The sequence below is a fragment of the Zea mays genome, chromosome 10 (assembly GCF_902167145.1).
Source record: "Zea mays cultivar B73 chromosome 10, Zm-B73-REFERENCE-NAM-5.0, whole genome shotgun sequence".
Lineage (NCBI taxonomy): Eukaryota > Viridiplantae > Streptophyta > Magnoliopsida > Poales > Poaceae > Zea > Zea mays.
The window spans coordinates 150,174,340-150,188,761 of NC_050105.1; the positions used below are offsets into that span (position 1 = coordinate 150,174,340).

Genomic DNA, 14,422 nt, shown 5'->3' on the forward strand with positions numbered 1-14,422 from the left:
ATAAATGATTTTTTTAAAGTGACGACGATGGAAACTGAAAAAATTGATACTTTACAGGAGTAGAGAACAAAAGATATTGTCATTTGTCAATGGTCTAACCGAAAGAAGCAACCGAACGTCCACCCGTGTCTCCACTCGCGCTGGCGAAGGACGCTTGGAGAACCAAACCAAACCAAATTTCGCTTAACACCCTAAACTCTTCCTCGATTGGTTTCTCTGTCGGGATACGTTTTTAACCGGGCCCCTTCTGGATAGCGTGCAATCTGCTACAATGAGTGGTCTAAGTTCATGTGTTATAGTATGTTAATGCTGTTGTGCAGGCTTTAGTTTTGGTGCCAATTAGGTCCCCAACCCTCAAACGAAAAAAATTAAAGGTGGACATGTTAATTTAACAAAATAAAGAAGAGAAAAACAACAGAAGAATAAAATAATATTGGTTAATGTGACAAAACAAAAAGAGAAAAACAAGCGAAGAAAATAAAAATATAGAGTGGGAAAACTGCATAGATGCATGTCCAGCAAACCATCGACAAAACGCATGAAAATTCGAGTATAGATAACCAAGTCGGCATCAACCACTCTTGGACCAATCACCAACTAGAGCAGCGACGTGTCCGCCGACTCCCGGATCTCTCCTCCAACCCGTTCAGCTGTGCCGCCGGCCGCCGCCCTGGGCCTGGGTCGCACAAATTCGCGTCCGCTTCGTGGTGCCCGCCCAGCCCCAACCCTCGTGGTCGACTGGTCGTTGAAACCTATTCGCAGGAAGAAAAAAAAACATTCTTGTCCGCCCCGGCTCCAGGCTGCTAGTCTGCAACCCCCCATCCACCCGCGAAGTCTCCCACCACCGCGCCGATCCGGGGGCGGGCGGCGGGGGGGCCTCTTGCTCTCTACTCCACCCACTCGCGGCCTCACCCGTGGATCTACGCGGTGGCCGGCGGGCGCGATGGCGGAGGCGGAGCGGGAGCAGCGCCCGCTGCCGGAGGTTTGTCCCTTTGTTTGAATCCAAGCGTGTGTCTCCCTCGCTGTCCCCCCCAAAATCCAATTTTCCCCGTCCCCGCGCCCTGCGCGAACCATTTCGAACTCGGCGGTGAAGGAGACGACCGCCGACTGGATTGGGGCGACGGCTAGGAGCCCCGTGCTTTGTGATCGAGATTTGGCAGTCTCGGATAGCAGTGCCAGTTTAGTGTGTCTGTTCCCTGATGTGGTTACCTGACTTGGTTGGAAGTTATGGTCAAGTTTAGTATAGATAGATCCGATCCGATGCTTGTGCTCAGCTCATCTGGGACTGGGAGTATGACATTCCTTATTGGTGCATGACCGTAGTATCATCTGCAGCATTGAGTTAATTGTCAACCTCCTTTTATTATTTTCAGGTGGAGCAATCTGTCACGTCCATACCGGAAGATCATGAAGCAACATGTTGGGGCTGTGGGCTTCGGCTTGTCTTTGCGAGCTACTCACCTATCTACAAGTGTGGGTGGTGTGGAGCCGTCACGCAGAGCAACAACCAGACTGCAAGGAAACCTGATAGTATATGGTTTTCCCACTGGAGGCGCCTACGGGACAGGCTCTTCGTGGCTGTGCTCGTCCTCTTCATGCTCTTCGTTATATGTACGCTCCCCCCGGCCATCTCTTGCCATCGCCATGAGTTCATAACTTGTCACGGTTATTCGTTTGTCATACAGTTTCTTGGTCATTTGTTTATCGATCCTGTTATTTTGTTTGACACAGGTGGTGGGGTCTGGGCGGTATATCCTGTTGTTTTCTCAGTCAGCAAGTTCTGTGGCGTATTTCACTGCACGGTAGCAGCTGTGTTGGCTGTATGTACCGTCACAAGCTATTGCTTGGCCTCTTTGAAATGTGCAGGCGCACCAACAGACATAAGGTGGGGCAGCTATCCCGTGGTTGGGAAAGGGGATCTTGAGAACTATACCTTTTGTACATACTGTAGCAAACCAAAGCCCCCCAGAGCACATCACTGCCGGTCGTGTAAAATGTGCGTGGTGGACATGGATCATCATTGCCCATTTGTAAGTATGATCGCTGCACTATTTTCTTTTTGTTTGTATGTTTGTTGTTGTTCATTGTTAGTCGACTTGTTTATTCATCCCGTCCTCTTTCTGTTCAAGTGCAGATTGGCAACTGCGTGGGAGCATCAAACCATCAAGTGTTTGTGGTTTTTCTCATTTCTGTGGTTATCAGTTGCTCTTATGTCGCTGGGATGACCATATACGCGAGCTACCAGATATGGCCCTCCATTGAATTCCCAGACCTAGCATCATCATCTCGTCACTCGATGAGTTCTTGGAAAACGGTGCTGGAGATGATCACTACGGTTGCAGGCTCCGCCTTCTTCTTGTCAGCCAGGGGTCTAGTCCTGGTGTATCTGGCGTTTGCTAGCTCGTCAGTGAATGCTGGTATAGCTGTGTTGCTGTGCCAGCAGCTGAGCTATATCTACGAAGGGAACACGTACCTCAGCCGTCTGAGCTCACCACCGAATGCCTTGCAGCATGGAGAGAGGGGTTTGCAGAACATCGTTCGGTTTTTCGGGTGCCCGTATCCAGTCTCCAGAGCTGTGTTGCGACTGCGGTACTCCAACGCTGCCAAGTTGCAGGATGATTCAGGGTCGAAACTTCTTTAGAGAGGTATGGATCAATAGATCAGTCAAAATCCTCTGTTTTTTTTATGTTCCTTCTTATAAATCAGTCATGGTGTAACAGACAGTTTCGTTTACATTACATGTCGGTTTCAGTGCTATACTCTCGATTAAGACGCCGTTTCGAGTCGAGACAGTTCTGTTCTGTTACTCGGAAATTGTGATTTGTGAACCTCACTCAGTTGACCACCGGCAGATTTGTCTGAATAACTGAAGCCGTTTTAGGATGCAGCACTCATGACAACCCGTGTTCGATCTGGAGGAAGGATTAGTTGTTCATGAGGACGCCACTCGCATTGATTAGGTAGAGCAATTTTGGCAGATGCTGAAATACGGTGTGGCCTGCGCATTCATTGCCTGCAGACAATAATAAGGTGCTGATGGTCTTGCAACAGACTGCAGCACCTGAAATTCTGCATCACCATCACTGCCCTTTCCAACTCAGCAGAGCTTGAAGATGGCAGCAGCTTCATCCACAGCTGGTTGTTGCAGAAGAAATGATCATCATGATTAAATCTGACAGTAGTGGCTTCGAGAGTGATGCTAGGATGTTGGAGAGAAAAAAAATGTGTCCCGCCATACCTCTTTGATGTTAATTCACTGACATGTATATATACGATCGGAAACGTTGTAACGTTCACTTGATGTAAATTATTAGTCGATTAATCATGCACGTGTCCGTTCCGTGGTATGGATTGCATGGCGAATGGAAGAAGGAGACGAGATGATCGATCGATGGATCGGACAGCTGCTGGGCACGTATTATTAGGTACGTGTCCGTCCGGCACATGGTTTCCTTGCATCGCAAGCGAGACTGATTGGCCGTCATTCATTTGCCCCCGTTGTCGCCTCCACCCGTCCTGATCCTGACGCGACGAACACACATGACCTGACAGATCGACGACCTGAGAGAGCGATCGAGGCAAGAGATCCATCCACCAGGCAAGAAAATCCAGGTGATTCGTTGAAGTGTAGGCGCCCTCTGCTGCCCGTCCGCGCCGCGCCGCGGCGTTCATTCGCCGGCAGTGGCGTGGCGCAAACTGTATACTGCTCCTACGCCGACGAATCTTGGTATTTTAGCGCTCAGATTCGCCGCGTCGCTGCTGCTACTACAGTCTACATCCGTAGCGAAAGTTGCACAGCCTGCACTTGCACTGTCCAGGGCGAGAGCCGACGACGAGACTCTCATCTGCAGATAGGGAGAGGCCCGCGCGCGCATCTTTACAGCTCAAAGATTCACGAACGCCACATGCATGCATGCCGACGCCGTCCCCCTCTGGCTGGCCGGCCGATGGATGGATCGGCTTCATTCAGATCCAACAGAAATCCGCTTTCCGATCGGGCGCCGCCGTGAATTGGCCCGCTCGATCGATCGTATCGTACCGCTGCCGCTGCCGGCAGCTATTTCCCGGCCCCTTTCATGCTAGCTCATGCAGTGCCGCCTTTGTGTGCCTCTTCGTCGTCCTGCTCCTCTCTGCTGGCTGCTCTGTTGGTGCCGTGCACTTGCCGCCAGTCATGCGCTGCAGGGCTGGAGCTGCCGCCAGTAAAACTAAATTAACTCCTTTTACAGGTAGATCCGTACGTAGATAGATGATGCCAAGACAGAACATGCAACAGGCCGCTGTTGATGGTACTGGTAGCCACCCTGGCCAAGCAGCAAGCGCTGATGAAGAAGGCCAAACAAACACACAAACAAAACCGGAGCAGGACATATGTACACGTACGCGCTTGGATTTGCATCGCCATTGGCCACCCGCGCGGCCAATGGCCATCATTCACCTCTCTCTCTTTCCGCTCCGGCGGCGGCGACAAATCGACAAGGATATCCTGGCAGCAAAGCAGGCTTTGTTTACTGGACCAATCATCATCACATGGCGAATGTTGTTGCGCGCGGGGTGTCGTCGTATATGTATGTATGGCCGTGACAGCGACGGCCACCCACTGCCACTGGGGAGGGGAGGGGAGTGGTGGTGGTGGGTGGGGAGAGGACTGATGACTGATGAGGAGCCGGTGCAGGTGGCTAACTGGCACGGCAGTGTGCAAAGTATTCACCGGACCTCTCACCTCATGGCGGCAATGGCAGATTACACAGCGTACTTCCTTCCCCATGTAGAAAAAAAAGGCCCTGTTTCAACAGTGGGCTCCTTTACTTGCCCTTGCCCTCCCCTCATCACTCTGTCTGTCACTCATCATCATCATCATAGAAGAGAAGAGAAGAGAAGAGTCCATGTCCGTCCGGCGGCCCATGCATTTCCCTGGAAGTAGGCGTGGTCCAGACCTTCTATAAATTCAGCGCCTACTAGGAGGGTGGTACCTGCCTTGCCTTGCATCCGCACAGGGCTTTCACTGTCCTGTCCTGCCGGTTGGTCATCCCATTTCCATCCCCATCGGACGACTCTGGGGATGCGTAGCAGACGCTTGTGTTTCAGGAAATGGTACGTGAAGAGTTTTTTTATTTTTATTTTTTTGCAGCAAACATATGGCCATGAGACCATGACGAAGAAAGCCAAGGCAGGAGGAGGCATTCGAGACGGCCTTGTCCGATAGCCACCGGAGCGGGGCGGGGCGGGCGGCACATGGACAGCGAGGCCAAGCTTTGTTTTTTTTTAAAAAAAAAACCATCTTGGACAACTGGAGCAAGCGAACAAAGCCATCTGTTTTTTTAATCGCTTTTGGAAGAATGGAAGGAGCATGTGTGCCTTCCTGTCCTGTCCTGCCTGCCTGCTGCTCGTGCATGCTCGATGTCTACCGTCTGCTGCGCGGTGGCCATCAGTCATGGCGATCGACGCCGATCTGGCTGATTCCATCGATAATAATGCGCGGGGATGCCGGCCGGGTTTTTAATCCGGGTCGCGGCCTGCCCGGAACCCTACCCTAGCTCGCCAAAAGCAAGCGTATATAGGGGCTCAGCAGTCAGCAGCAACAGCTCTCAGGGAGGCAAAGGCAGGACAAGCAAGCAGTAGAGGTGCAGGTGCCCGATGTGATGAGTAGGTTAGGTGGATAGATCCATGCAGAGCTGGCATGGCCTAGCCCGGCCGGTACGGTACTGCAGTTGCTTCGTCTCTGTCCGGCCTCTAGTACCTCACTACATAGTAGTACGGAGCAAGCAGCAGTATCCCTTTCGTTTTTTACGAGGATAAAAGAAAGAACAAACAGCAGGCTGCTACTCCTTGGGCGAGAGATAGAGAGAGAGAGGGTGCGGATCGGAGTGCCGGCCGGCAGGGCAGGCGCACGGAAATGGAGGGCCTGGCAGCCTCCGTCCGTCCGCCATGAGCCCATGCCCATCCAGCATCCATGGGCAGGCAGCACCAGCAGAGGGTGTGGTCAGAAGAGAGGACCGAGAGAGAGAGAGAGTACCGGCCCGTGCCTCTGCAGTCTGGCACTCTGGCTGCTGCCGCTGCCGCTGCCGCACCACCCGCCAGCCCGGTTGGGTGGTTACTTGCCGCAACTAGCAGCTATTTATATGCCCCAGCCTCTGTGGGCCGTTTGCACTCACTCCAAAGCAAAGCAAATCTCTCTCTCTCTCTCCATCTCTCCACACACAGCCCCTTCGCTGCCGAGGTCCCTCGCCGGACGGGGGGTGAAGGACGAAGGGGAAGAAAGGTGCGCGGGCATGCTTTCCACAGGCTTTCTTGAACTGTGAACTCGTGGGCGTGGTGGTGGTGGTGCTGGTGCTGGGTGTGTGGGACGGAATGATTGGCTCCTCCCAGTCCCAGTCCCAGTCCCACCCACCAATTCTCTTCCCCCCGACCGGCCGTGAATTGAATTGAATCGAATCGCATCGCTGAGCTTCCCCCCGGCTCGCTCACGCGACCTGTTGATGGTTCAAGAAAGCCCATGGAAACCATGCAGCCTCCCTCCTGTGCAGCTGTGCTCTGGTGGCGGAGAATTCCGCCGGTTCCGGGTGAGGGAATTCAGCAGACCAGCCACCCCGATGCGGATTCGTGTGTGGAGGAGGTGAGTTGTGTGTCTCAGATCGCTTCCCGTGTTGTTGTGGGGGTTGAATTCTGGTAGGGGACGGTCTCCTGGCCTTTTGTTTCGGTGCGGGTTTCTTGTGCTAGCTTGGATGTGAATTTTCGCTGAAGCAGATGTCTTGAGGCTTTTTCTGTCTTGCAGAGTTGCAGTTGCAGCGACGACTCCAACTCCAACGAGGGGATCCACGCCTGGACTGTTCTGTTCCAACGAGGGGATCCAACTCCAACTCAGCGGCAGGCAGCTAGCTGTCCTGTTCGAAATTCAAAACCCGGCCAGATCCGTGCTTGCGCTGCTCGCCGGGGCTGCTTTGTCCACTCAGGCCATCGATCTCCAGTTCCATGTATGCTCCAATTTTGTTCTTGTTTTTTTTAAAACAAACTCAGTTCCAGTACCTGAGCATGAGTCACAGCTTGGTTTAGGCGTGTGGTGGCGTTTGCTGGGCAGATCAGTTATTACTCCTCCACTCCACACCACTGCACCGGCCGGCACCGCTGGTAACGCACGCAGGTAGGCGGCCAAGGCCATGCCAATGTCATGCAGCGGGATTGATCCATGCGTCGTCCATTGGCGCCCTGCCCTCGGCTAGCTGCGGCTGTGCTGGAAAGAGATCTGGTGGCCGAGGAGGAGGAGAAGGCGAGGACGAGGACGAGGGACAGAAAAGCAGCAAAAGGCTCTTGTGGTTGGCATGCCTACAACCAACGTCCCAACCAGGAGCCTGAAAAATAATCCCCGGCATAAAGCCATGTGACAGGCGACAGCGATGCCATCTGATCCGTTCCGTTCGGTTCCCCCCAGCAAACCGTGGTGAAAATCACGCGGCCCCCGCTCTGCCATCTACCCCTGCACGAGTACGACGGTACGGCGGCTGCTCCTGCACCCTGCACTGCAGGCCTTCTGCAACGCGGGAGGCGGGAGGGGATTTCGCGCGATTCCCGAGGGTGAGGCAAGAATATATGGGGTATGTTTGATTTTACTTTTGGCTTTGCTTTTTACCCTCTAAAAATCAAAAGTCAAACCTCTAAAAATCAAAAGTCAAATCAAATGGCTGCATTCAGAAATCATCTTTTTCTAAAAGCACATTTGGACATGCTTTTAGTGGCTTTTAAATGGAACATGTGAAAATATATATCGAAAAACTTTTAACGACTTTTAGTAGTTTTCACCGAACGATTTTTAGCTTTTTAACAGCTCGCAGCCCATAACAGTTTTTTTTCATAGTCACAGCCCAACCAAACAGACCTATAGTGCTGCTGAGCTGAATTTATATTGCATTTTTTTCATACCGCTTACTACCTTTTCTTCTCGATGGAGATTATTGTCACCTGCTGGACATCAGGGGCGTCCTTAATGACTGTCTCACATAGCTAGATGACGTGGAACAAAAAAAATAAAAATAGTAATTTATCTCACCATCAGTATTTAGTCTTAGCTCGTCACTAGTTAGGGGGTGTTTGGTTACACCCCGCTAAAATTTAGCCTCTGTCCTATCGAATGTTTAAACCTCCGTTCCGAGTATTAAATGTAGTCGGATTATAAAACTAATTTATCAGCCGAAGATTAAAAGACGAGACGAATCTAGTTCAGTTGGTTGGGTCTATATTTCATACTCCTATTTAAAAGTCAAACGCTTGATGTGACCCGGACTAAACTTTAGCAGTAGCAACCAAACACCCCGTTATTCTCGTTCCACCGGTACTTGGTCTTAGCTCGTCACTAGTTATTCTCGTTTTTCATATATTTTCTATCCAGTTAAAAAATAGAATGTATAGATAGTAAAATAGCTAGCAATAGGGATTCCCTGACAATGCACTGCGGTCCGGGGAGGCGAGTGGGCAGTGCAGGTGAGCTACATGACCTAGCCAGTAGCCAGGCGAGCGAGTTTATACGGATCACATGATCCGCAATGATGGGCGGAGCGGAGGGAGGCCAGTTGACCCACACTGCCACTGGGCTGTGCTGTGCAGATCCAGAGCCGGGGCGGGGCGGGGACCAACCAGATCTCCCACGGGGCATACGAGATATACCCTATCCTGCCCGCGCACACGAGCCTGCTAGCTTTAGCGCAGCCTAGCTAGCTCCTCCAGACTACTACTGTCCTCTTCCAGCTCTACTCGACTTGACGGTGATAGAATATATCTCAATTTTGCCAATATTTTATGTGGCTTAAAATAAAATACTCGAGTATACAATACATCCTGAAATCAATGCCTATCTATGATAAAAGATATCAGCTTTTTTTTTATCTCACACCATATCCAACCGGCCCAGACACACTCCCGCTCCCTCTCCCACCATCAAATCCACAACTCAAATCCGACTCATATCCAACCGAGCAGAAGACTATGCTCTCTTTCTCTGTAGCCTGATGCAACAGGTAATGCAATATAACAATGCCGACATCGATGAGGACAAAAACATCGAGAAGTCACTCCACATTTTTCCAAAGAAACACATGAAGGCCATCTTGGTGATGCAGATGCTACTAGAGATGGCAACAGATATAATACCCATCGGATTGTATTATTCGATATACATACCCATCAAAAAAAATCTAACCATTGGCAAGTCTCTCTAATTGGTCTCTTTGACAGAAATGTTGGAGCAGTAAAGCTCGGGGTGGATAATAAGTATGTCTTGGTCTTGGGAAGAACCACATATTCCATGAGAACAGGTCTAGGTCAAATGTTACTTCACTACGAGCTGCTTCAACAACTACCTCAACACTTAGAACCAACTGCTCTCTAAGTCACTTGGGAGGGTCAAGTTTGAGGAGCTTGGTGCTAGACTCGGAATGGTTTAAATTCCTCGGAAGACATCATAGACTTGATATAATGATTGAAGACTTGATGTCAACATTTTATCTTCATTATTAGCATCTAATTTAGCAGTTCTAATACATTATAACTTTCTTTGTTCCAAATCTGTTACCTCGATCTTACCATGGTTTAGTTGGATTCAAATGAAAAAAAATCCAAAAAACTATGTGAACCGTGCTACTACCATACCAGGGATCCAATCCATCGATGCATGCAGTGCAATACAAGCACTGAATAAGTTCTCCTAGGTACAGGTTACAGGCTACAGAAGAGGAAGGGGGAAGATCTCAGCTCAGAAGCCCAGTCAGAGCTGGCTAGCTAGCTGCTCTTGCTTCATTTCACCGCCCCAAATTCAGCATCGCTCGTACTTGCTGCTACTTTAATGGTAGTGTTTGGTTGAGGAGGCAAGTAGAACGGAGCCGTTCCATCCCTGATTCTAGGAACGGAGTCGCTCTATTCTATGTTTGGTAATCTGGAACGGAGAGGTTCTGTTTTTTGTTTGGTTGCAGAGTGAACGGAACGGAGCGTCACTGTGGGAGCGGGATGGGAACGGAACGGCTCCGTTCCGTTGATTTTTTGGAGCGGAATGGTTCCGGATCTGAGTAGAATATTCCCTAATTGGAGTAATGCCGTTGTAGTTACTTTGTAACCAAACAGCAACAAAACTGGAACAGAACGGCTTCGTTCTACTTGGCTCTTCAACCAAACACTATCTTACTGCTTGCTTTCGCTTTCCCTTCCTTCCTAGTAGCAGGCAGCAGTAGTTCCTACTTCCTAGCAGGCAGCAGCAGCAGCTATTTATGCAGCAGCAGTGTGAGACGACACATTGAAAAGCATCTGATCCTAAAGGCGAGCCAACAGCAAAGAGACGAGACGAGCCCCGGGCGGCCCCTACGTTCCTAGTACAACATCAGAGAAGTGTGTGATGGTTGCTGGTGGTGGTGTCAGATCAGCAAGCACCAGGTCTTCAGTCTCCTGCTCCATCAGGAGGTAGAGGTAGCTCGCTCGCTAGGAGCTAGCTGCGGAGGAAAGCGTCGACCTTGGCGTTGGTGCTGCGGGACAGGAACTTCATGCAGATGGACGGCCGGCTTGGCGCCGGCGAGGGCCAACACAGACTGCGGCAGCGTCCAGATGCCGTCGCCGCAGATGAGGCCCGACGCGACGGGGGGCGCGAATGCCTTGGCCCGGGCCGGGTCCAGGCGGTCCCACACGAGGCGCACCAGGCTGCCGAAGTAGGGGCCGAGGTAAAAGGGGATGGACATGGCCATGGTCCATGGACAGCGGGATGTAGGCGGCGGCGCGGGCGCGCGCGAGGTCGCGTGCCATGTTGATGGCGATGGCGGCGGCTTAGAATGCGATGCAGAGGTCGAGTCAGTAGCGGGGCAGGGTTACTCGGACCCCAGCATGCCGATGTCGCGGAACGCGCTGTAGAAGAGCCAGAACACGGACGGCGCCACCACGCAGCCCATGGCCGTGCCGATCACCTGGCTCACGAACATGGACCGCGGCGACGCCAGCGTCATGTACCCGGTCTTGAAGTCCTGCGTCAGGTCCGACGCCGTCGACACGATGCCGATCATCACGCTGCACACGCCGCCAGACCCGCGATGATGCCGCCGCCGCCGTCTCCGTCGTCGGAGGCCGCCGCCCAGCCGCCTACCGTCAAGATGGTCAGCTTGCCGTACGTCGTGGCCAGGGACCGGTCCGTGAGCCCGTACGTACGCGTTGCAGAAGGCCAGCACTATAGATATCGAGCTAGCTCGGAGGTGGAGGCTCGATTTGACTCGGCTCGAGCTCCGTTTCGCTCACGAGCTAAAGCAGAAAAAATAATATATATAATAATCAATTTTAATTAATTTCAAACTAATTTAATAATAGAAAATACTAATTATATCATAGTTTAGTAGACCATATTAATGTAACACCAAATTAACAATGTATATAAGTAATAATGTTGTGCATTAATAACAAAAGAAATATATTCTAATTATAGTTTTAGCGGGGATGGGGATCTCTATTGGTGACTTATCTTCGGGAAGAACAAGGATGTGGAAGAAATATCCTTCCACAAGTGTTCGTGGGGATCTCGCGAATTTTTTTTTGTCATGTGAACAATGATAGAGAGTTTTTTTCGATGAAGGATTTTATGTTGTCATCCCTACTCGTGAACCTTTAAATCATGATCCAACTTTGGTTGCACATGTAGCGCTTAAACTCTATCAGAGGTGTTTACTTTCTAGAAAGTTGTGAGGGGAATTTAAGTGCTAAATATATAATTACCATTGGATCTCGATTTAAAGACACAAGACATTTTTGCATATTTACATCTAAAGCTTGTTTGCACAACAATTGTTGTCGATACTGACTTAGGGCATGTGTTATGAATCAATATGACACAAAGTAGATCAAATATAGAGAAGATACAGATTTAACGAGGAAAACCCCTCCAAATGAAGGGGAAAAACCACGGGCGCCACCCAACAACAATATTACTATTTTCACTCAAACCGGTCCAAGCCTCCCGACGATGGACCTCCGCTTTGCTCGCCAACTTGGCTGCCTTTTTCAAAATTTGGATCACAAACTCAACAACATGTATAACTTTGACACTGTTGCACGGTACAACAAGTATAAAATATAACTATAACAGAACATAATACAGTAGGCATGTCTAAAACATATGGATTACTGAAAGGGAATTAGGCTTACACCTAGTCCCTAATTAATTTTGGTGGTTGAATTGACCAACACAAATTATTGGACTAACTAGTTTGCCCAAGTGTATAGATTATACAGGTGTTAAAGGTTCACACTCAGCCAATAAAAAGACCAAGTTTTGGATTCAACAAAGGAGCAAAAGGGGCAACCGAAGGCACCCCTGGTCTGGCGCACCGGACTGTCCGGTGCGCCAGGGGGACTCAGACTCAAACTCGCCACCTTCGGGAATTTCCAGAGGCACTCGCGCTATAATTCACCGGACTGTCCGGTGTACACCGGACAGTGTCCGGTGCGCCAAGGGAGGTCGGCCTCAGGAACTCGCCAGCTTCGGGAAACGCCAACGGCTAGTCCGCTATAATTCACCGGACTGTCCGGTGTGCACCGGACTGTCCGGTGCGACTCCGGAGCAACGGCTACCTCCGCGCCAACGGCTCTCTGCCGCGCATTTAATGCGCGCTCTGCGCACGCAGAGGGCAGGCTCGCCCATGCTGGCACACCGGACAGCAAACAGTACATGTCCGGTGTGCACCGGACACCCAGGCGGGCCCACATGTCAGAAGCTCCAACGGTCAGAATCCAACGGCAGTGATGACGTGGCAGGGGGCACCGGACTGTCCGGTGTGCACCGGACTGTCCGGTGCGCCATCGAGCAGACAGCCTCCCAACGGCCACTTTTGGTGGTTGGGGCTATAAATACCCCAACCACCCCACCATTCATTGCATCCAAGTTTTCCACTTCCCAACTACTACAAGAGCTCTAGCATTCAATTCTAGACACACTAAAGAGATCAAATCCTCTCCAATTCCACACACAAAACCCTAGTGACTAGAGAGAGTGATTTGCTTGTGTTCTTTCGAGCTCTTGCGCTTGGATTGCTTTCTTCTTTCTTGATCCTTTCTTTGCAATCAATCTCACTTGTAATTGAGGCAAGAGACACCAATCTTGTGGTGGTCCTTGCGGGAACTTTGTGTTCCAAGTGATTGAGAAAAGAAAGCTCACTCGGTCCGAGGGACCGTTTGAGAGAGGGAAGGGTTGAAAGAGACCCGGCCTTTGTGGCCTCCTCAACGGGGAGTAGGTTTGAAAGAACCGAACCTCGGTAAAACAAATCCGCGTGTCACACACTTCATTATTCGCTTGCGATTTGTTTTGCGCCCTCTCTCGCGGACTCGTTTATATTTCTAACGCTAACCCGGCTTGTAGTTGTGTTTATATTTGTAAATTTCAGTTTCGCCCTATTCACCCCCCCTCTAGGCGACTATCAATTGGTATCAGAGCCCGGTGCTTCATTAGAGCCTAACCGCTCGAAGTGATATCGGGAGATCACGCCAAGAAGGAGATGGAGACCGGCGAAAAGCCCACTACAAGCCACGGGAGCACTTCATCGGAAGAGTCCCGCACCAAGAGGAAGGAGAAGAAGAAGGACTCCTCCAAACGGAAGGAAAAAAAGTCTTCCTCTTCTCACCACAAAGAGAAGAAGGAAAAATCTTCTTCTCACAAGCCGCATCGGAGAGGAGACAAGCACAAAAGGATGAGGAAGGTGGTCTACTACGAGACCGACACCTCATCAACATCGACCTCCGACTCCGATGCGCCCTCCGTCACTTCTAAGCGCCAAGAGCGCAAGAAGTATAGTAAGATCCCCCTACGCTACCCTCGCATTTCCAAACATACACCTTTACTTTCCGTCCCATTAGGCAAACCACCAACTTTTGATGGTGAAGATTACGCTAGGTGGAGCGACTTAATGCGATTTCATCTAACCTCGCTCCACAAAAGCATATGGGATGTTGTTGAGTTTGGTGCGCAGGTACCATCCGTAGGGGATGAGAACTATGATGAGGATGAGGTGGCCCAAATCGAGCACTTCAACTCTCAAGCAACAACAATACTCCTAGCCTCTTTGAGTAGAGAGGAGTATAACAAAGTTCAAGGGTTGAAGAACGCAAAGGAGATTTGGGATTTACTCAAGACTGCGCATGAAGGTGATGAGCTCACCAAGATCACCAAGCGGGAAACGATTGAGGGGGAGCTCGGTCGGTTCCGGCTTCGCAAAGGGGAGGAGCCACAACACATGTACAATCGGCTCAAGACCTTGGTGAACCAAGCGCGCAACCTCGGGAGCGTAAAGTGGGATGATCACGAGGTGGTTAAGGTTATTCTAAGATCACTTATTTTCCTTAACCCTACTCAAGTTCAATTAATCCGTGGTAATCCTAGATATACTAAAATGACCCCCGAGGAAGTTATCGGGAATTT

The 14,422-nt window shown here is 50.5% G+C and overlaps 2 protein-coding genes, 1 non-coding gene and 1 pseudogene across 10 annotated transcripts; 3 read left to right on the forward strand and 1 right to left on the reverse strand.

Moving 5' to 3' along the window:
• Positions 1–588: 588 nt before the first annotated feature.
• On the forward strand, positions 589–3,347 carry LOC103642188 (protein S-acyltransferase 11-like). Of its 2 annotated transcripts, none has more exons than XM_035963202.1 (5): positions 589–982; positions 1,374–1,611; positions 1,732–2,030; positions 2,135–2,645; positions 2,721–3,347. In XM_035963202.1, the coding sequence occupies exons 1-4, from the start codon at positions 944–946 to the stop codon at positions 2,639–2,641; spliced, it is 1,083 nt and encodes a 360-aa protein (XP_035819095.1). In that variant the 5' UTR covers positions 589–943; the 3' UTR covers positions 2,642–2,645; positions 2,721–3,347.
• Positions 3,348–4,733: 1,386 nt separating this feature from the next.
• Positions 4,734–10,154, forward strand: LOC100273701 (uncharacterized). 7 transcript variants are annotated; one of them, XR_559686.3, is made up of 4 exons: positions 5,125–6,613; positions 6,773–6,971; positions 7,051–7,589; positions 9,223–9,551. XR_559686.3 is itself a non-coding variant. In XM_008663409.4 (3 exons), exons 1-3 carry the CDS (start codon positions 6,477–6,479, stop codon positions 10,017–10,019), a joined length of 399 nt encoding a protein of 132 aa, XP_008661631.1. In that variant the 5' UTR covers positions 5,119–6,476; the 3' UTR covers positions 10,020–10,154. The 7 variants fall into 7 exon arrangements, 5 of the variants coding, with proteins under 5 accessions (XP_008661631.1, XP_035819477.1, XP_008661632.1 ...); XM_008663409.4 differs by lacking the exons at positions 7,051–7,589; positions 9,223–9,551 and adding an exon at positions 9,957–10,154 and having other exon boundaries at positions 5,119–6,613; XM_035963584.1 differs by having other exon boundaries at positions 5,121–6,613; positions 7,041–9,535.
• MIR396d (microRNA MIR396d) lies at positions 6,265–6,338 on the forward strand. The gene has a single exon (NR_121107.1). It is a non-coding gene; the product is annotated as a microRNA MIR396d (primary transcript).
• On the reverse strand, positions 7,731–12,170 carry LOC109942977 (probable metal-nicotianamine transporter YSL10; annotated as a pseudogene).
• Between the last annotated feature and the right edge of the window lie 2,252 nt (positions 12,171–14,422).

What these genes read in the sequence shown, in the direction of transcription:
- LOC103642188 (XM_035963202.1), top strand. Translation starts at nt 944, where the DNA reads ATGGCGGAGGCGGAGCGGGAGCAGCGCCCGCTGCCGGAG. An exon ending in CTTCATGCTCTTCGTTATAT is followed by an intron (nt 1,612 to 1,731) that starts GTACGCTCCCCC and finishes TGTTTGACACAG; the next exon opens with GTGGTGGGGTCTGGGCGGTA. An exon ending in TGGATCATCATTGCCCATTT is followed by an intron (nt 2,031 to 2,134) that starts GTAAGTATGATC and finishes GTTCAAGTGCAG; the next exon opens with ATTGGCAACTGCGTGGGAGC.
- LOC100273701 (XM_020544947.2), top strand. Translation starts at nt 6,477, where the DNA reads ATGGTTCAAGAAAGCCCATGGAAACCATGCAGCCTCCCTCCTGTGCAG. An exon ending in CGGATTCGTGTGTGGAGGAG is followed by an intron (nt 6,614 to 6,772) that starts GTGAGTTGTGTG and finishes TCTGTCTTGCAG; the next exon opens with AGTTGCAGTTGCAGCGACGA. An exon ending in CCATCGATCTCCAGTTCCAT is followed by an intron (nt 6,972 to 7,050) that starts GTATGCTCCAAT and finishes AGCTTGGTTTAG; the next exon opens with GCGTGTGGTGGCGTTTGCTG.